The sequence below is a fragment of the Macrobrachium rosenbergii genome, chromosome 37, assembly GCF_040412425.1.
Source record: "Macrobrachium rosenbergii isolate ZJJX-2024 chromosome 37, ASM4041242v1, whole genome shotgun sequence".
NCBI classification, from domain to species: Eukaryota; Metazoa; Arthropoda; class Malacostraca; order Decapoda; family Palaemonidae; genus Macrobrachium; species Macrobrachium rosenbergii.
This window is the reverse complement of record NC_089777.1, coordinates 3281665-3303622: the sequence shown is the minus strand read 5'-3', so window position 1 is coordinate 3303622 and position 21958 is coordinate 3281665. Positions and strand designations below refer to the sequence as shown.

Genomic DNA, 21958 nt, shown 5'->3' with positions numbered 1-21958 from the left:
ACTGAAAAAGAAAGCTTTCTAGTGCAAGATTACACTGAAAAAGAAAGCTTTCTAGTGCAAGATTACACTGAAAAAGAAAGCTTTCTAGTGCAAGATTACACTGAAAAAGAAAGCTTTCAGTGCAAGATTACACTGAAAAGAAAGCTTTCAGTGCAAGATTACACTGAAAAAGAAAGCTTTCTAGTACAAGATTACACTGAAAAAGAAAGCTTTCCAGTGCAAGATTACACTGAAAAAGAAAGCTTTCTAGTGCAAGATTACACTGAAAAAGAAAGCTTTCTAGTGCAAGATTACACTGAAAAAGAAAGCTTTCTAGTGCAAGATTACACTGAAAAAGAAAGCTTTCTAGTGCAAGATTACACTGAAAAAGAAAGCTTTCCAGTGCAAGATTACACTGAAAAGAAAGCTTTCTAGTGCAAGATTACACTGAAAAAGAAAGCTTTCTAGTGCAAAATTACACTGAAAAGAAAGTTTTCCAGTGCAAGATTACACTGAAAAAGAAAGCTTTCTAGTACAAGATTACACTGAAAAGAAAGCTTTCTAGTGCAAGATTACACTGAAAAAGAAAGCTTTCTAGTGCAAGATTACACTGAAAAAGAAAGCTTTCTAGTGCAAGATTACACTGAAAAGAAAGCTTTCTAGTGCAAGATTACACTAAAAAAGAAAGCTTTCTAGTGCAAGATTACACTGAAAAAAAAGCTTTCTAGTGCAAGATTACACTGAAAAAGAAAGCTTTCTAGTGCAAGATTACACTGAAAAAGAAAGCTTTCTAGTGCAAGATTACACTGAAAAAGAAAGCTTTCTAGTGCAAGATTACACTGAAAAAGAAAGCTTTCTAGTGCAAGATTACACTGAAAAAGAAAGCTTTCTAGTGCAAGATTACACTGAAAAAGAAAGCTTTCTAGTGTATTCTACCTGATATTTTTTTTACGTGTATCACAAGCTATTGATACTGTAACTAAATACCGCAAATATGAAATAGCAGTCATAAATTCATACATTTCAGATGAAAGGGCAAGAACATCCTGTGTTTTTCATTGTACAGCTTTGCAAGTCCACTGTTTGCTCTACAATATAGTCTCGTCGACATTAGAATAAAACCAAGTTATTTAGACATAAAAGCCGCAGAGTCTTACTGTCATTGACATCACCCCGACGTTGCAAAATCAGATTTTCCATTAAGAGGTTAAACGTGAAATGATTTCTCTGAAGTCAGTTTCTTCTGTCCTGTGCTCTTTCTTCCTAACAAACCATCTGGTCTAGGTCTTCAGTTATGCCATTTCTCCAGGATTTCGAAGTTATTCCTACTGGTTTTCTTATCTGTTAAATAAATTTATTATCATCCAGAATTGTTGTACATGTATGATCAAGATTCTTTCATTCTACTGTAGTAACGATGAAATGTCATATTTCATGAAAATCAAGGCAGCAACGTGAAACATTGATGTGTTACGAGATAGAGTCCATCAAGAAATGTTCTTGATGTAAGAAATCTCGAAAAATCGACTTTTCGAAAAAGGGGGGATCGAGTTTTCCTCTTATCTATTTTCTGCAGTTGAAGGGTTGCATAGTTGATTTGCTCTGGACCTTTATATATATATAATGTATATATATATATATATATATATATATATATATATATATATATATATATATATATATGTGTGTGTGTGTGTGTGTGTGTGTGTGTATATACAATTGTTCTGCGCATTAATACAATTACTAACAGGACCGCATTGAAACTGGATGGTATCTAGTGGAGTTATTTATTTAAAAAAATTACAAGATTTCCAGGACTAACAGTCCTCATTATCAAGTATCCGAAGAATGACTGGACACGTATTCCAGCTGTATTTACTGCATATTTGTGTAGGGGCATTACCTTTCTTCTCCTGTGTGGCCCTGCCCTCATGACCTTGGCCTTTCTCTGCCAGCCGCTCCTTCCAGGTGTTTATTTTCCATGTAGTTTCTTGTGTTTATACGTTTCTTTATATTGCAGAGTATATGATTTTTCTCGATAGGCTGTCTTCAAATCCGTTTCCAGTGTTGCTTGCCATTACATTGTTATGAAGGCATTTTCAACAATTAGTCTGGCTTTTTTGCTTGTGTTCCTTTACAAAAGATTCATTTTTTCCCAATCTGTTTTATGGTCTTTTTCCCAACAGTGCTTGGCGACTGCTGACGTCTGATTATAGTACCTTATGCGTTGTATATGTTGCTTGCTTTGTTCTTTCCAAGATTTGCCGCTTTCGCCGAAGTAATCCTCTTCACAGCCTAGACATGCTGCCAATAACCGCCCCCATTACCTCTTCCCCCTCTACCAGCGTTTTTTTTTTCTAACTATTTTATTCCTAATGGTGTTTTTATAACTGTCTATCAATTTGAAATTATCTAGCTTCCTGTTGCTGGGTGTAATAGTGTTGTTGTCTGGGACTGTTATTAATTTCTTCCCTTTCATATGTTCCTTTTCTATCCTTCCTTCTCCCCAAAATAGATTTTCTTACCATAATGTGTGCCCGTTCCCACCAATACTTAGGGTATCATAATCTCCTAAAACTCTCCCTCAGGTATTCCAACTCTTCATCCAAGAATTTGGGACTGCAAATCCTGTAAGCCCTGATGGGCAACTCTGTCATTAATCCCAGTTTAATTTCTTTCTTATGACTGGAGAACATATGTATGTATGAATTGGAGTGTGTCTTCTTCGTGTATACATTAAATTTTAAACTTTCCCCTTCCCTCTCTACCAGTACGTCCAAGAAAGGGATTTCTCCCTCTGTCTCTGCTTCTATTGTGAACTTGATTTGTTCATTTAGTTTATGTATGTTTTCAAGGAACTTGTGTAATTCTTCCTTTCTCCCATATAAATAATCAAGACGTCATCCACGTATCTTACCCATTTTAAGTTCCCTTTATTTAATCTACCCACCTCTTCCGTTCCAAACCATTTTATAAAAACGTTAGCCAAAATCGGTGAAAGACTCGAGCCCATAGCCAAGCCATTTCTTTTTTAGGATTTAATGGTTTTCGCCCCACGTAAACACATTGACGCTGAGGGCCGTTAACAACAATTTTATAAATTAAATAAAGGAAACTTAAATATCATCAGATGGGTAAGATACGTGGATGACATCCTGATTATTTATAAGGGAGAAAGGGAAGAATTACACAAGTTCCTTGAAAACATAAATAAACTAATGAACAAATCAAGTTCACAATAGAAGAAGAGAAGGAGGGAGAAATCCCTTTCTTGGACGTACTGTTAAGAGGGAAGGGGAAAGTTTTAAATTTAAGGTACACACGAAGAAGACACACTCCAATTCATACATACATATGTTCTCCAGTCATAAGAAAGAAATTAAACTGGGAGTAATGACAGGGTTGGCCATCAGGGCTTATAGGATTTGCAGTCCCAAATCTTGGATGAAGAGCTGGAACACCTAAGGGAGAGTTTTAGGAGATTAGGATACCCTAATTATTGGTGGAAAGAAGCACACATTAAGGCAAGAAAACTATTTTGGGAGAAGGAAGGGATAGAAAAGGAACATTTGAAAAGGAAGAAATTAATAACAGTCCCGGGCAACAACAATATTACACCCAGCAACAGGAAGCTAGATAATTTCAAATTGATAGGCAGTTACAAAAACACCATTAGGAATAAAATAGTTAGAAAAAAAAAAGTTGGTAGAGGGGGGGAGAGGTAAGAGGGGGTACATAGGGCAGGGTGTCTACTCTGTGAAGATCATTACTTCGGCGAGAGCAGCAAATCTTGGAAAGAATGAAGCAAGCAACACAACAAAACATAAGGTCTAACAAAACATAAGGTACTATAATCAGACGTCAGCAGTTGCCAAGCACTGTTGGGAAAAGACCATAAAGTAAATTGAGAAAATATGAATTTTTTGTACAGGAACACAAAACAAAATGACCGGACTGATAGTAGAGAATGCCTTCATAACATGTGCTAACAATGTAATGGCAGGTAAAATTGGAAACGGATTTGAAGACAGCCTATCAAGAAAAATCTTATACTCTACAATAGAAAAGAAACGTATAAACACAAGAAACCACATGGAAAATGAACACCTGGAAGGAGCAGCCGGCAGAGAAAGGCCAAGGTCACAGATATAAATACAGCTGGGCTATGTGTCCAGTCATTCTATGGATACTTGATAATGAGGACTGTTAGTCCGGGAAGTCTTGTAATTTTTTTTAATAAATAACTCTGCTAGGTACCATCCAGTTTCAATGAGGTCCTTTTTACTCAATCCTTTGCAAGCATATATACTTGTAAAGGTGTGATCTCTGTTTAAATCTTCATGTACTGCTTCATTCAACAGCAGTGAGTACATACAAAGTTGTGGAGCACATATAAAGGTATGGATTAATGCAGCTAAAGAAAGCTGTAGACGATATTGTTCTCCTGCCATCGGTATACAACTTCTTGACAGAAATGGAAAATCTCGCAAAGAAATAGTCCTGAATAAAGCTGAATGAATTATCGTTAACCTGTGACTGGTATGGTATACTGCCTCTTGACGGCCGTACGAAAAGTGAACTTATTCTGAAATATATGTAAACAGAAAGACTTACGATGTAGAAACATATCTGACCAATCCTTCGCACGGGCCAAAACATCGTCTCTGACCAGAAGTGACAACATTGGAAGGTCGCCCAGGAAGACGTCAAAGAGCCTGAGGACTCCGACAGTCACCATTTCGTCTACGTATCTGCAGGAGAGAGAAACCAGGTCAAGGTCACTCTTCTTGGTTCTGTAGCCTAGTTAGAAGTATTTCACTGGGATCTTATTTTTTTTTGTAAATATAAAACTAGTTTTGACTGTTATAACTATTTGGTAAATAAGGAGCATCAAAATGTGTCTCCACTTAATGAATTTGCTCTTTTCCCACTGAATTCCACGAAAACCTCACAAACTGCAGAGCAGATGATGTTTCAAACTTGCACTCTCATATGAAATTAGAATACCCGCATATACAACAAGGGAACTTGATTCCATTTCCAAAAATAAATGACCTCGTTGTTATGAACATCTCTAGAGGCAAGTCATTCGAAACAAAAGAAGGGTCATGAAGGTCTTAGTTCTTTACTTATTTCGAGTGCAAAGGTCAGTGGGACGGGCTACTCTAGATCCTTCTAAAACTCAGACCTGAAGAAAACAAGTTGAAGGAAAGGGGAAAGAAGCAGGATGTTGGAAAAATAAAGCAAGAAGAGAATTCCAAAGCTTGGAAGTAGGACGAAAGAGACATCAATAATCCGAGGACTACCGATTTACAAATAATGAAAGTGGGAGGAGGCAGCCTGAGGGGCGATACGAGGCCACCTGAGGAGAAGAGTAAGGTATTGAGGATAAGAGGTTTGATGTGGCCTTGTGGACTCAGCGGAACAATAGGTTCCTTGTGGTGACAAAGGAGACACTTACCGAGCGCCATTCTCCCAGTCGTCCTTCTCTGCCAAGCCGAATTTCCACGCCCTAAAAATCCTGATTTGGAAAGAAAATGAATGATTAGACAGGATGAAATTAAATAGCAAAAATGCTGACAATAAACTTTTGCAATAATTTGCCACATTTTTATGCACTCAATTTCATGAAATTCAGACACCTGCTAGATAGACAGGCAGACAGACAGGCAAAACCTTGGGGCGAGATTTTTGTTTGTTGAAAATGATCGGAAATGAGAGGCAAGGAAAAAGAGACAGGAGACATAGAGAGAGAGAGAGAACGGGGCTAGGTGTCCAGACCCAAATCATGGAAGACAAAGATATTAATTTATTTAAAAAAAAAAACTACTGTAAACGCACGTGAACTGCCATATAAAACATAGTTATTAACATATTGACAGACGGATATACGTACAGACGAGGCATTTTTTGAGTACTGTCTCTTCATGCTCAAGGAATATTAAAAATATTCTAAAGAAGGATTGATCATTAGCTCTTATCAAACGCTAGTCATACAAAACCTTATAATTCTGTAAATTGTTGTCTGCTTCCTCGTAAAACACAAGCGATATATTTTTGAGGAAGGTCCTGTTTTCACCTGTGTTTGCGTGAGTGGAGCGTTAGCAAGGTACCTCCAGAACAGTTGAACCTAACTTGATGAAACTTGGCAGATATATTTATTAGGTTGGACTTCTCCATATCATTCATTTTCGGGTGAATTTGACTCAGACTTGATAACTTGCTGCCAGAGAAACCATCCCCACTGGAGAATGATTTATTCCAAAAGGTAATACAGTATCTTGAAAAGGTCGCCTAGCGGATACCCCCGACCAAGTTTCATCCTATACCATTTGTCTCTTCTTGAGGTATCCAGTTAACAGAGAGGCAGATACACGCATGAAGATAAGGCTTTACAGAGGTACCAGTGCCAAGGTCAGCTCTTAATTGAGTACCCTAGCTTTGACTTCGGCTTGTGTGGGATAAAACAGGAGCCTACTATCCATTTCAGGGACCGTGAGTCATCGTTTTTCTCAAATATCTTTCAAACTAATTGTTTGATCGAAGTGGTACTTTAACACAGTGTACAAGACACCTCCCGCTAATTTTTGGTAATATGGTGCGTTGTCAAATGGTTTTAGTTAAGACATTTACTCTTGACTTTTAAAGGCAAAGTTGCATGAGTCAGCAGGACTAATCAACGCAGTCGAATGTCCGCTGTCCCCCTAGACAGGGCAGAGGGGGACGGGTGGGGAGGCCAGGAAAGTGGGTTGAGGGAGGGATGGGGAGGGGAATGGAGAGGGAGGGACGGGATGGGGATAAAGGACGTTAGAATGTATAGTTTGGCGATGCTTGGCAACACCATATAAGCTAAGAGTAAATGCCTTAACTAAAACCGTTTGACAATGCACTACATTACCAAAAATTAGCGGGAGGTGTCTTGTGCACTGTGTCAAAGTACCATTTCGATCAAATAATTAGTTTGAAAGATATTTGAGAAAGACGATGACTTGCGGTCCCTGAAGTGGATAGTAGTTAGTTGATTGACTGAGAGGCCGACAGGTTTAGAATAAAAGCGGGAGAGGAAATGAAGTACACTGGAGGAAAACAGATTTCAGAGCCTAGAGTTTTTTAAGCTTGCAGAGTTCTCTTGTTGTTACGAATTGAACTTACCTGTAAATAGGTGAAATCGGGAAGAAGAGGGTAACCATCAGCCATCCCATCGGCCCTCTTTCGTTTTCATCGTTTTTGGTTTCTCGATAGTGGCTGTTGGATAGAAAATACTTGTATCTGATAATCTAAAAAAAAAAAAAAAAAAAAAACCTGCACTGCAAACTGTGAATAATATCCTGTAGCTACTAAGAATGGACAACGAATTTAAAACAATCTCTGGAAAACAAATCCATTTCAGGAATATACGTAAATCTCACACATGCTCGCAGGCGTGCTTGAAAATTCCTTGAAGCGCCTGTCCAAATGCCATAATGCTTTTATTTACTTTAATGTTTTCTTATTATCGTTAAGTAACATAAACAGAAGTAAGTAAAAGCTTTTGGGATTTTGACAGGTGTTTAAAGTAATTTAAAACAATACTTAGTTTTTTCGCTTGTGGCATTAGAAGTTTCCTGTGCTTTGTATTGTGTTTTACCCAAAGCAATTTAGAACATTACGGTCATAAATATAATATATATATATATATATATATATATATATATATATATATATATATATATATATATATATATATATATATATATATATATATATATATATATATATATATATATATATTCTGTATTCCTTTATTGCATTATGCGAAACTTGTTTTATCATTTTAACTCAAAGTTACACATCCTTCCTTCCAAATGCCCACTTTCCTCCAAGCTTTGTTGGAAAAAAAAGGAAAGGGAGTGTTTATATATATATATATATATATATATATATATATATATATATATATATATATATATACACATTTGGTATATATATATATATATATATTTAATGATCTATTAAATATGTGTGTGTGTGTGTGTGTGTGTGGAAGGAAGTGAACCTGTTTTCATGTAAGTGTTTTTGCCAGTAAGTTTGGTCATTTTCATAATCAACATCGTTTCGCAGCATTTTATTTACATTTTAACTCAAAGAAATTTTGCTTGTTGACAAATGACTGAAGGGTTCCTGTAGGGAAGGCTACTTAAGGAAGAATACTTCCCGCTGGCATGATCCTTGGCTTTTAGGTGCCAATCATTTGTTGGAAAAAACAGGAAAGGGAGTTTTCGTTCACAAGCTGTTATAAAGACTGAAAGTGAGAAATTTAAAGTGTTTGGACGGTTTCTAGGTTTCTGCGTTGCTTATAAGCTTTCTAGTGTAGCATCAGTAAGGCTTTTAATAATTTTCCTTACTGGTTGGTTGGTGATGGGTGGGTATGTTATATTTTGGTCTGAAGGCTTTTCCAAGGAATAGTCTAACATTTGGTATATGAAGGTGTATTACACTCAATAATTGGTATTTGTATTTTCATAACTACTTTTTTGACACCTTAAATGATCTAGTCGCTTAAAAATATTTCAGATTAACCTTGGCCCTTTTTCAGTTATCTTGATAACTCAGAGTGAATTTGTCAGTGAAATCTGTAGAAGTGTTTTAAAATACAAGCTATGAGATCTATATATCTTGTGAAGTCAGTAACTTTAGCGATATAATCATAAATGGCTAAGTCTTTTCGACCTAAGCATGAAAATTACGATAATCAAAATTTATTCCCACTATGAAGACAGAAACTAGCGAATGGATAAAATGGGCTGCTCATTTGGTTTACAAAAGGCAATCTGAGGCACAGGAGACCTTACCCTTAGTAAAGCGGGAGAGTATTAAATGGAAGAACTGGTAGTACTGCATTCCAGGTCGTAATATCAAGAATGAGCTCATTTCAGTTGAATCTACGACAGAGATCTAGTTAAGAATGTCCACACTCACTTTTGTTGACATCATTATTACCTTCAATCAAAAGCTTTGATATTTCTCTGGAAGACCCGTCGTCAAGCACTTTTATCTATCTTTTACTCTAGACAGCTTTTCCATTCGTGCAATGTTAATTGGGGCTCAGCTGATAAAATCGTTCATCTTCGCAAAGATCATCTATATGAAAGCAACAGTTTGAAAAGACTCACTACTGCAGGTTCTTGAGTCCAGCTGCAATGTGCGGCAACAAGAAATAGAAGACGTAGGAACCCTGGTCATCCGGAGGCTCTTCTTCAGTAAATGTTTCGACGAGGACGCTGACGCCAATGCACCATCCAAGTAGGTAGCTCACGCTCACTATCGTCATCCAGACCGCTTCCACCCAGGTGAACTGCGGGAGGACGGTTGGCCTGGCTGTCGAAAAATAGACATTATAAATTTTTACCAAACAAAATCTGGGAATACAAAACTCGTTAAGAAACCTACAACATCCCATCACGCAGAAATTCGACTGAAATATATCCAGGATTCCGACTGAAATATTTTGGTTGTGCGTGCAGAATGCTCATGGGAGGAGTGAAGGTAAAGTGCTGACGTTGATGTTGCAAATCGTCATGGGACGTGTTAACCGGTTTTACCGGTTGGTTATCAAAAAGCGATTATGAAAGGCTTATGAGTACCTTCATAAAGATTTACTTATCAGAAAGTTGAATAAGATGGATTTAATGCGTCCAGGCGTGTTTTAATCCAGGATGGTCTCTATCGGAGATGTTGATAAGTGTCTCAATTTCTATGACGCAATTGTTAAAAAACAGCAGAATGCTTATCTTGCGTCGTAGCATAATGTGCGGGGGATTTTCCTCGCACGGAATGAATAAAACTCATATTGCCTTGGCCACCAGATTTATTTTGAGAAGCCCTTAAATTTAAATCGTTATCTTTCTATAACTCCTTGCGCTCTGTGGTACGAAAGGAGGACATCAATTCCGCAAGGGAGTAGTTCCGTCATTACTTTCTTTGCTGCACCCCTTCGGTCCCTAGCTGCAACCCCTTTCATTCCTTTACTGTACCTCCGTTCATATTCTCTTTCTTCCATCTTACTTTCCACCCTCTCCTAACAGTTTTTTCATAGTGCAACTGCGAGGGTCTCTTGTTACACCTGTGAAACCTATTTACTTTCAGTTTCAGCTTTTGTTCTCGTCCTTTGGTCTAAATTTTATATTTCATTGCAAGTAGGACATCAAAGGCCTAATATGCGTTTGATTACAATTCGATAAAGTTGAAGAGATGGAGAACAAAGGTGACAAGTGCCTGACTCCATTCCCCCACCCCTCACCCCCTTCTTACCCCCGCGATGAAAAGTATTTCTACACTTAAGTCCATCGCTTGGTAGTGATAGGATTGCTTTCATTTTTATCATTATATATCTCAAGTGGAGTTCTTATGCACCTCACATCCCGTAGGGGGTTAGTGCGGTCAGTGCACCTCATGGGGTGCACAGTAGGCATTACTAAAGGTTCTTTGCACCGCCCCTTGGGCCCCTAGCTACAACCTCTTTCGTTCCTCTTACTGTACCTCCATTCATATTATCTTAATTCCATCTGGTTATCCACCCTCTCCTAACAATTATTTCATAGTGCAACTGCGAGGTTTCCCTCCTGTTGCACCTTTCAAACCTGACTACTCTCAGTTTCCTTTCCAGCGCTGAATGACCTCATAGGTCCCAGAGCTTGGCCTTGGCCCAAACTCTGTATTCCATTCCATTACACTGCGCATTCAGTCCCGTTTCCATGTGTTCTGCTCTTTAATTATTTAATCTTGTATCGGGCAAAACCCCGTTTAAGAAACTGCTACACTTCTCACACTAATATATAATTCAGGGACAAAATGTGTGCTTTCCTTTTCAGAGAGTGACGCTGAATACATCACGTTTTTGGCATGCCTTGTGAAGCAAGAATCGTCAGTCTATTTTTTGTTCTGCTTTTCAGAGGTATATTTTAAGGACAGAAAGTGCCGCACAGTTGGCTGATCATTAAATAAAAAAATGCTATTGATTTAATATATAAGCAGGTAAGGATTCTTAGTAAACTATGCAAGGATTAAAGGTGTCCAATTACTGATTATTACTGGATCTAGATTAATCTCACCTCATGAATCTAATAATCTTTTGATCGCAGAAGACTTTTTGAAAACATTTCATTAAATTTTCTTATCTCTTGATGAACAATCTTATCCACTGGATCTAAATGCTATTGGCTCTTGAAATCTCACGGAGTGATAACAGGTCTTTGACCGACCTTTGAAAAAGACGCCGTGGAAACTTCAGCCACCAAGGCTGAAGTTTTCACGACGTCTTTTTCAAATGTCGGTCGAAGACCTGTTATCGCCTTGGAAGTCTCCACGACGTCTTTCTCCGTGATAACAGGTCTTTGACCAACCTTTGAAAAAGACGTCGTGAAAACTTCAGCCTTGGTGGCTCACCCTTTTCGGGTAGGTCATGAAACTTCACCCATTCGTTTTCGCTTTAATATACCTGTCACGACAGAATTTTATTGGGCCATTTCTTTCCCAGTATGTATAAGAAAAATGGATGCTGATCGAGATGATCGAACAGATAGATGGTAAGTAGCGCCCCCAAGGTCTGGGCTTGCCTCACGACTCTCTTGTATCGCCATCATTCTTTTGGGATACGATTTTGCTCCCCAGTTAAAAAGGTAAATTTCATAGTACCTCAGAATCGAAAACCCCGTTGGGGAGTAATGGCTTCAGTGCTCCTCTTGTGGTGCACTGTAGGCATTATCATTATTTAAGGTTCTTTGCAGCGTCCCTTCAGCTCCTAGCTGCAACCCCTTTCATTCATTTTACTTTACCTCCATTCATATTTCTTTCTTCCCTCTTACTTTCCACCCTCTTCTAACAATTGATTCAAAGTGAAACTGAGATATTCCTCCTGTTACACCTTTCAAACCCTCTTACTGGCAATTTCCCTTTCAGCGCTGAATGACTTCATAGGTCCCAGAGCTTGGCCGTTGGCCTAATTCTATGTTCTATTTCATTATTATCAGATTCGAAACTGACGAAATTATCAAAGGCCACGACTTGCATAAACCCTTGTTAAAATTTTACGTAACAAGTCGGTTAGAAATCTGCTGTAAATGGCGTTCTCTTTCTTACGAAATCGTCTCTGCTCTTTTCTGATTGCCACTCTCTTGCCTATTCCTGGCCCTGGGAAGATAAGATAAGGTCCCTTTTCATTTCTATAGCTTCGTGGATTTTAATGTTACTCACCATGTGTGTTCTTATCTTGAAGTCATATTTACTGCATATGCTGTGTGTGTGTGTGTATGTATATATATATATATATATATATATATATATATATATATATATATATATATATATATATACATATATTTATATATATATATATATATATATATATATATATATATATATATATATATGTATATATATATATATACACACACATATATGTGTGTGTTATATACTTTGGATATGCATATGAAGATTCGTTATCGTTTTTTTCTTATTTGTATTTTATTTTATGACTTATTAGCTTTGACCTGTGTTTTCTTAATTTATTTTTCCGAACAACATTGAATTCAGGGGCTTATTTCTTCCGCTGTGTTGTTTACTCTTGAAAATTCGGATAACCACATCAGGTAATCAGTAATGTAGCAACAGGGAGGGGTGGGGTTGCTGGCTCTACCCCACCCACTGGAGAGTAAGAGATAGATAAGTCAGTTACTTTTGTTTTCGTTTAAATTGCCTTCGCATCTTATGTTTCTCCAAAGGAAAAAAGAATGTATACTGGAAATATATATATGTATGTATGTATTATATATTGTATATGTGTGTAATATATATATATATATATATATATATATATATATATATATATATATATATATATATATATATATATATCCTATACTTGCATGACTTTTTTTTTACATTTACAAATATTAAGCCACAAATATAGTGTAATATCCAGTTCACTACACCTCGGGAACAACTTACACCCAAGGGATATTATAATTGATAAGTGCTTCGTCACTGACAGGATTCGAGTCGTTGCTGCCTAGTTTAGAAACGACGAAAGATAGTGACTTAGATGGCTCAGCCTAGCATTCATTCAATTAATAATTCGCCTCCGTAGGGGGCTAGTGCCGTCAGTGCACCTCACTCGGTGTACTGTAGGCTTCACTAAAGGTTCTTTGCAGCATCCCTTCGTCCCCTAGCTGCAACCCTTTTCACTCCTTTTACTGTGCGTCCATTCATAGTGTCTTTCTTCCATCTTGCTATCCACCCTCTCCCAGCAATTGTTTCACATTCAACTGCTTTGAGGTTTCCTTCCTGTTACACCTTTCAGACCCTCTCACTCTCAATTTCCCTTCCAGCGCTGAATGATCTCATAGGTCCCAGCCCTTGGACTTTGCCCTAAACGCTATATTCCATTCCATTCCATTAATAATTCCCCTTGGGTGTGCGTTATTCTCGAGCTCTAGTGAACTGGATATTAAACGATAATAAGTATACCTTAGTTTTACCAGACCACTGAGCTGATTAACAGCTCTCCTAGAGAGGGCTGGCCCGAAGGATTAGACTTGTTTTACGCGGCTAAGAACCAATTGGTTACCTAGCAACGGAACCTACAGCTTATTGTGGAATCCGAACCACATTATACCGAGAAATGAATTTCTATCACCGGAAATAAATTCCTCTAACTCTGCATCAGCCGGCCGGGGAATCGAACTCCGGCCCAGCGAGTGCCAGTCTGCAGCTCTACCGACTCACCCAACAAAGAGCTATTAAACGATATTTCTGTCATAATATTTGTGAATGCGATGTTTATGTACAAAATGCCAAAAGGAAAAATTACAAGGAAAGTTATAATCCGACCGCTTTTGGATATTGAGAAAATTGGCTCAATGGGCAAAGTCACTGTCTGTCGTTGTTTTTAAACCCGGTAACAGTTCGAATCCCACCGGTGACGAAGCACTTATCAATTGCAATCCCCCTTGGGTGTAAGTTATTCCTGATGTTTAGTGAATTGGATATTTAGTGATATTTGCGGCTTTATGGATGTGAATACACACACACATACATATATGTTTATGTATGTGTGTGCATATGTATGTATGTATATGTATGTATATATATATATATATATATATATATATATATATATATATATATATATATATATATATATATATATATAAATTGTAGTCAAGGGCAGGAATACGCTGAGGATTCACACTTATTGTATTGCTTCCTATGTTTAGTGATTCATAATCACACCATCAGGGAATTCTACGGAAAATCGAATAAATTTATAAAAGGACGTAACGGCTGAAACAGAATTATGATGAAATATTAATCATTAAAAAATCATTAACGCTCACAGTTCAAAATTTCATACACTAGAGCACACTTTAACGCTCACAGTTCAAAATTTCATACACTAGAGCACACTTTAACGCTCACAGTTCAAAATTTCATACACTAGAGCACAAATCGCTCACAGTTCAAAATTTCATACACTAGAGCACACTTTAACGCTCACAGTTCAAAATTTCATACACTAGAGCACACTTTAACGCTCACAGTTCAAAATTTCATACACTAGAGCACACTTTAACGCTCACAGTTCAAAATTTCATACACTAGAGCACACTTTAACGCTCACAGTTCAAAATTTCATACACTAGAGCACACTTTAACGCTCACAGTTCAAAAATTTCATACACTAGAGCACACTTTAACGCTCACAGTTCAAAATTTCATACACTAGAGCACACTTTAACGCTCACAGTTCAAAATTTCATACACTAGAGCACACTTTAACGCTCACTTCTAGTTGGGCCTATTCCATGAAGAAATCCTTTTCTTTCAGCATTACTTCAGTAATAACAAAACTTCTTATAGAATTCTTTGCAGACTGCTGAACAATCATTCAGCCCCACAGTGAACTTTAATGTCCCAAAACTCCCTATATACGCCGTTTTCCCATTTTTACATGACGATAGCTTTAGAAGGGATTTCATTAGAGCCATTCAAAAGCACTTTTTGGGGTATTGACATCAAGGTTCATCCCAAAACAATCGGCTCGCTCTTCAGGTTTAAAGATCCGCTTTGCCCTTTGATGTCGTCTGGTGTTGTTTATGAATATACTTGTCCCAGATGTAGTCTGGGAACAAATGTCGGTTCTACCGGGCGGCTTCTAAGGGTCGGAGCCGACTCTCATAAGGGGTTGAGTTACAGAACTGGATGCCGACTGTCCAATCCAGAGCTATCCAGTATAAGAAATAATGCCACCAAGTCCAAACTCATATAAATTACGAAGATTTTAAAGTTATTAGCCAAGCACAGAACCAACAAAATCTTCAAATACTTGAATCTTTAAATATCAAACTACGGGTTCCCTCATAAAACACTCAAACTGCCTCTATTCTATTGTTCGTGTCATAGCTCATTACTATTTGTAATTTTTTGACTGTTACTGTGGTTCTGTCATATGCGTTGTAAGGTTATCGTCATCTGCTCTTTGTATATTACTGTCTTAGTTTATTTCTCCACTCTTTGAAATTTTCTAAAACAATTTTGCTAATGTAATTTATTTGGAGTGTTTTGTGATTTTATGTTATTTTTAATGTGCTCTTGTGTAACCATATGTGTCCGTATGTGACGTGACTTTATGCTTTGTGTGTGTTTTTAAGTGTGCTGTAGTGTGCGTAATTTTGATCTGAGTCTTTATAGTTTTTTAATGATTAATATTTTAACGTAATACAGTTTTATTTTAACGTAATTCAGTTTTATCCGTTCAGTCCTTTTATTAATTTATTCGAGTTTCCGTAGAACTCCCTGATGGTGTGATTATCAATCACGAAACATAGGAAGCAATAAAGAAAGTGTGAATCTCCAGCTTATTCCTGCCCTTGACTACAATTTATGTGTGTATATATATATATATATATATATATATATATATATATATATATATATATATATATATATATATACATATATATATACAATATATATATATATATATATATATATATATATATGTGTGTGTGTGTGTGTGTGTGTTTATACATAGTATATATATATATATATATATATATATATATATATATATATATATATATATATATATATGCGCGTGTATACACTTTGTAAAATTACAGGAACACGATGTTTGAATGCAAAATGTCAAAATGCTACAACAAGGTATAATCCTGACCGCTTTTGTATATTAGGACACTTTCAGAGCATTGGTACACAATAGACAAATTTTGAAAAGTAAATGTTTTGGGGTAACAGTAAGAAGCCAACAAACGGTTAGAATTTGTGTCAATGGACGAGCGAGACCCTTCCCCGAATGCAACTAGCAAGCTTATTTTCGAAGCAATGCCAGACTTCAAGTCTGAATCATTTGTCAATGGGAAATTGATTGACATATCTTAACGTTTCCATTACACAGGCAAAATGTAAAATTTTATATCGCAAATATTCTTCGATCCAAAGGAGGTGTGGCTTTCTAAAATGTTAATTGAATGTACAAACTTTGCGCGTGTTTCCAACTTATAAGATGATTGCTGCACCTAACATGAACCCTTATCTTATGCATATCTTCACACTTTTTATGCTGTTCATTATCAGTGTCTAGTCTTTTCTTGTTTCACCCAAATAGAGTTCATCGCAAGGTTTACACGAGTTTTTGTACACATCCTTTAGGTCTATCTATAGTTCTGTATGTGTGATTGTTTTTTCTTATTTAGTTATCTTAAATGCCTTGTTAAAACCGGAGACTTCAAGCAAATGGGACGAATATCATTAGAATTGCCACTGTATGAACGTACATAATACTTTAAAAACTTGTATGTAACTTTTGTATCTTTTTGATGTCTAGAATAAAAATGCACGTACTCGAAAATATCAGAAGGTTTTCTGCCTACACTGAATTCAAACCCATCATCACCTTTTATGCAGACTGCAATCATTTACCACTCTCCTGGCAGTTGTTTCGATGGCGCTAATTCACTGGATCTACCAAAGAGTGTCTACATTTTTGTTTTTCGGTCGTATTACTTATATTTAATTCAACAATATCCCAAAACACACATTTTTGGAATTACATAAAATGCACGTAGATGATTTGATACTCCGGTTTAATTCAGATTCATGTCGTTTTACCCGTTGTTTAAATCACTGTGCTGACATTTTTAGAATATGGTATATGGTATAGACATGTAGGACATAGTATATGGTAAAGACATTCTAGCAATTTGCTAATAACTAAATTGGTAATAAATGACACTACATCGAAAGGCACAAGCCTGGAATCACTCTGTATACTTATATAAAACATAAAGTATCTTATATGTGCACGGCCTTTTTAATATATTGTATTACATATAAACAATGTGTTCATGTTATACATGTACATATATATATATATATATATATATATATATATATATATATATATATATATATATATATATATATATATATATATACTGTATATGCACACACGCATATATACATTGAGAGTAGATAGAAAAGCAAATTGATGTTTTTAATGGTGGGATCAGGAGTGGCTGGAGGAATACTTGATATTAAATGGTTAAATCAAAGGTTAAGATAGAATGAAATGCCAATTGGAGAGGAAAAGATGAAAATGTATTTATAAGGGTAATCAAGACGAGAGAGTTTGACAAGGTGGAAGTAAGGAGAGCATATAACGAGATAATGGATGAGAAATGGGCTAGGTGTAGGCCACAGTATTCATTGAAGTAATATATTAAGAATGGGAAAAATACCAGAATGAATGAAAGGAGTCAGCAGGAAGTGTCTGTGGTTTGAGGAAGGTGGAAAGAGGAAATAAAGACAGTATTGGTGGGGCGAGTAAATGAGAAATTTAGTGAAGGAAAACGGTGATTATTTGAGATGCATTTGCAAGACCAAAATGACTGTGTGCAGGGATACAGGAGGATGGTAGTTAAGAGGGTGAGAGAGAAAAAGAATCCATACAATAAAAAAAATATAGAAAAGGTGAGAGCAAGGAGTTATGAGAGAATAAGAACATTTGTTCTGCCAGGAGGTAAATGCAGAGAGCAAGTTTAATGAACAAATGGACCTCCGAGTAACAAATGCAAACGGAAAAAATCCTTTTAGAGTAAGTGTAAAAGTTAAGCTGCCATAAAATACAATCAAAACCCCTCAGGCAAGTACAAGGAAATGACAAGCCTCATCAGTCCAGTGCTGTCGCCACCACTTGAGTTTCTTTTGCAATTGTAGCAACCTAGACTATATTATATTACACTGCCAGCGCTGAAGGTCAAGGATATAAATACGGAAGTCCAAATTGGGGTTTGAAAATTCTGAATTCTGTAATAGATTGGCAACAGAGATAAGTGGATGATTTTTATAGGCATTTGAGAGTAACTATGTCTGCTAATGGTAGGACGATAGAGGTGGTGAGTCACAGAATAGGTAAAGCAAGGAAAGTAGCAGAGTAGAAGATGGGGAAAGACTTGGAGTGTCTATGGAAACCAAGGCAAGTAATGCATGAAAGGATTACCGATTCAACTGTCCTTATGGAAGTGAAGAGCGGATGATGAATGTGAATGACAGGTAAAATCTAAAGTTGGTTCCGATGAAACTTATTGTCTGCGCTTCATATGTGATGTAAGAAGGACCGGAAAGGTGAGAAATGTGGAGACCCATAAAGAAGTGGAGACAAGGTCAGCGTATGTGAAAGGATGTTTTGTGTGGGGAGAATGGATGAAAATAGGTTGGTAAAAAGTTTATGACTTACAAACTTTATAGTGGGAGAGTGAGAGAAATAACTGAACATGCTGAATGCATGGAGGGAAAGCTGTATTGAACACTAGGGATCTTAACACCTAGGAAGCACACGAGTGCTTTTAAGATAGAGAGGTAAATGGTGTGCAAGAAGCTCAATGTGCTCCTGATAAGCCTTGGCCGTACATTAGGCGCATGGGGTGGCTAAATTTTGTGGGAGTGTACTGCACAAGGCGTTCACTCAGCATTGAAAGTATAAATGTGGCAGTAACTGTTGTAACAACCCCTGATGAGGAATGGCGTAGTGACGATTATAAATAATTGAAAACTCCTGCATATTACTCAGTGCATTCAAGGCACCTTTAATGTGGTGAGATTAAATCCTAAGAGGTAGTTTGACATTTGCTTTAATGGAAGATAAATTTTTTTTCTACAAAAATGTGGGACTATATAAAGCTGAAATGCATTAGCAAATAGTGATGGTTTAACCATTAAACTAAACAGTAGAAGAATCCCCCAAAATACAATAAACACAAGTCTTTTTGTAACAACTTACCTGCGTTAGGTAGGTGATGGACATAGTCGCCCGATTCTCTCTTCGCCATGCTGTAGACGGCGTTTCTAGTATTTTCAGATATATAATGTTTCTTTACAGGGAAGATGAACGTCTTTAAATATAATTAGCTTTCAGTTGTAAGAAGAGTTCTTGTCTAGGGCTGTGTCTTTAATAAAGCTAATCATCGGTCATATGATATACTTTTCCTTATATTTTTATACACTCGAAGTCTCTAGATGTTCCGAATGCACTGTCTGGATTAAACACAACTTGTCCCAAAAATCACGTCAAGTCCTTCACTACGTTTCTTATACGTCGCGGCCTCTGGCTCAGAGGCACTGCTTGAAAGAAGAGCCTGCGCAGTGTGATAAGAAAGGAGCAATGAAAACCGGGTTCACCAGTGATGTGCTTCGTCACCACGAGCTGAAGATATTAACTCAAGAGATGAAATCAGTTCTATGTCAATGGTTTTTTTTATAGATGTGTTTAACAGGCTATGCGGTCATGTTTGGTAAGAATGCGTATATATTCAAGCCTTTTATGTCATTTTAATTCACCAGAATCAAAATTGTGAGAAACATGTATAAAGCAGTGACGAAAATGATTAGTTTTCGTTCACCAAATACTTGAAATACTTGAAAATTCTTTAACCCTCAGCAGATAATATTCATTCACTGATCGCGTGCATACTTATCAAGTAAGCAGGAATAGGACGGTATTGACTTCACAAGAGACTGAAAACATTCAAAAGAACGACGTCACTCCAGAGGAATATCGCCACAAACACTTCCTTCACAAGAGAAATCAGTCCTCATTCCGTAGGTCCTAAAAGCCACTGCACACAGGTCAGTTTTAAGTAGTTCTTAATATCGGCAATTACAAGGATTTAGAAAATAATAAGAAATATTACTTATATCTAATCAGTCTTATCGACAGAATTACCAAAAAATCTCTACCCAACTAAACCTGGAGAAAAAAATGAAATTTATCACGACACCAGAAAGATTGCTTTATCTGTTTTATTTTCGTCGCAACAAAAATATTAATCGACGCCAAATAATTAATATTTGCTAAGAAAATAGAAAAAAGATTTCTTCTAGAAACTCCCTAAATAAAGAAAATATGTAGCTGTAAAGGGGAAATATAATGTGAAATTTTCTTATATCTACAAATATACTTTATGAATAAAAATAAATCAAATCATACTTTTTAAATACCAAATTATTCAATAAAACCAGAAGGTCTAAAGTATAGATACATAAAAATATAAGTTGTTCCGATATGAATATTCCCCCACACTTTCATATATGGAGTATTCCTTGCGCTATGCTATGCCCGGCTGTTTCTAGACTCGTCTCTTCAAATCAAAACCTTTACCTCTATGCCTGGATGGCCCTTTGTCTGACCCACGCTGACCTCCATTGCGTTCTCAGCCAAGCTGTCGAGCAGACGTTTCTAGACGTATTGCTTAAGCATTGTAGTCTCTTTATGTGTGCGTTTTTGGGGGTATTTCTAATTCCCCATTATATTGTAATAGATCTCGTTAATGACTGAAGTGTCGATTCATCAATTCTGTGGCGAATTTTCACGTAACTTTTTGTATGACACAAAAATCTGTCACAGGAGTGTGATTAGACAGTAGATACAAAACAGAGGTTGTTCAGTCACACCTGGTTTATTTGATCACGCGATCAGGTGTAGTGGTTCAGTCAAGCATTGTTACGAAATGCATTCTTGAGGTGATAACAAGTTGGTAAATACGTATCTAATATGTCTCTTTGGTTCCCCTCCCCAAAGCAAGGCAAAAGAAAGTAATATTTATCCCTTAGATCTGCTGAATGTAAAAGTGTTTTTTGGTGTATACAGAGATTTTTACCGAGTGTGGGGGGACTTAAGTACAGACTTAAGACTTATGAGTTCAAAGTCTTAGTGCAGCGAGACTGTGAGTGGACATGTTCCCATCCTTCCCTCTACCATGGAAGAAAACGGGAAGCACGAATTACATCGTTGCATGGGCAGGGACAAGCGATGTGGAAAATTCATGTCTTCTGTGACTGTTGACCCCAGTTCAGTATGCATTAAGCGTAGGGGCCAAGAATGTTCCCAGGAATTCACCTGTGGAGAGTACAGGTCATGGCTGTCCTCTCTGTGGGAAAAATACGAAAAAAGACACAGGAAGAAACCTACACCGGTCCCCAGAGAACCATCTCCTGGCATCCTATCTTCCTCACCAGCCCTGCTGATACAAAAATTGTCTCCTCTGCCCGTCACACCTGGTAAGAATATATTTTCCCACCTTTCCTCTGACCCTCAGAAAATACCACAGTCAACGTTGTTAGCGGTGTGGCAGGCCCTTAACAGAGAGTTCCAGGACAGTGGTGAAATGGTTCCGAGATAGGGGAATAGGAGTGGACCGGGAATGCACCAGACTCTCCCTATAGCCCGTCCCAACCTGTTGGGAAACAGGAACAGGTAAAAAGCCGCTCACATGGCTGGATGAGACGGAGATCTACCTCTGCGGAGTCAGGCTCTCCCCTTAACCCATTGTCAGAGTGAAATAAGTGGCATCAGCCAGAACCACCCTCCGTGACAAAGAACTTATATAGGAGAGGCAACCCATGTTCCTCTGCCACACTAGAACAG

At 37.2% G+C, this 21958-nt stretch overlaps 1 protein-coding gene across 1 annotated transcript in view; it reads right to left on the bottom strand.

Moving 5' to 3' along the window:
* LOC136825254 (uncharacterized) overlaps positions 1–21958 on the bottom strand; it is a 48322-nt gene that overhangs the window by 23621 nt on the left and 2743 nt on the right. Inside the window, exons 2-6 of the mRNA XM_067081309.1 lie at positions 19316–19670; positions 9132–9336; positions 7132–7224; positions 5441–5500; positions 4594–4730 (exon numbers count right to left, since the gene is read on the bottom strand). Coding sequence (XP_066937410.1) covers positions 4594–4730; positions 5441–5500; positions 7132–7224; positions 9132–9336; positions 19316–19364 — 544 coding nt within the window. The 5' untranslated portion in view covers positions 19365–19670. The remainder of the gene's footprint in view (positions 1–4593; positions 4731–5440; positions 5501–7131; positions 7225–9131; positions 9337–19315; positions 19671–21958) is intronic.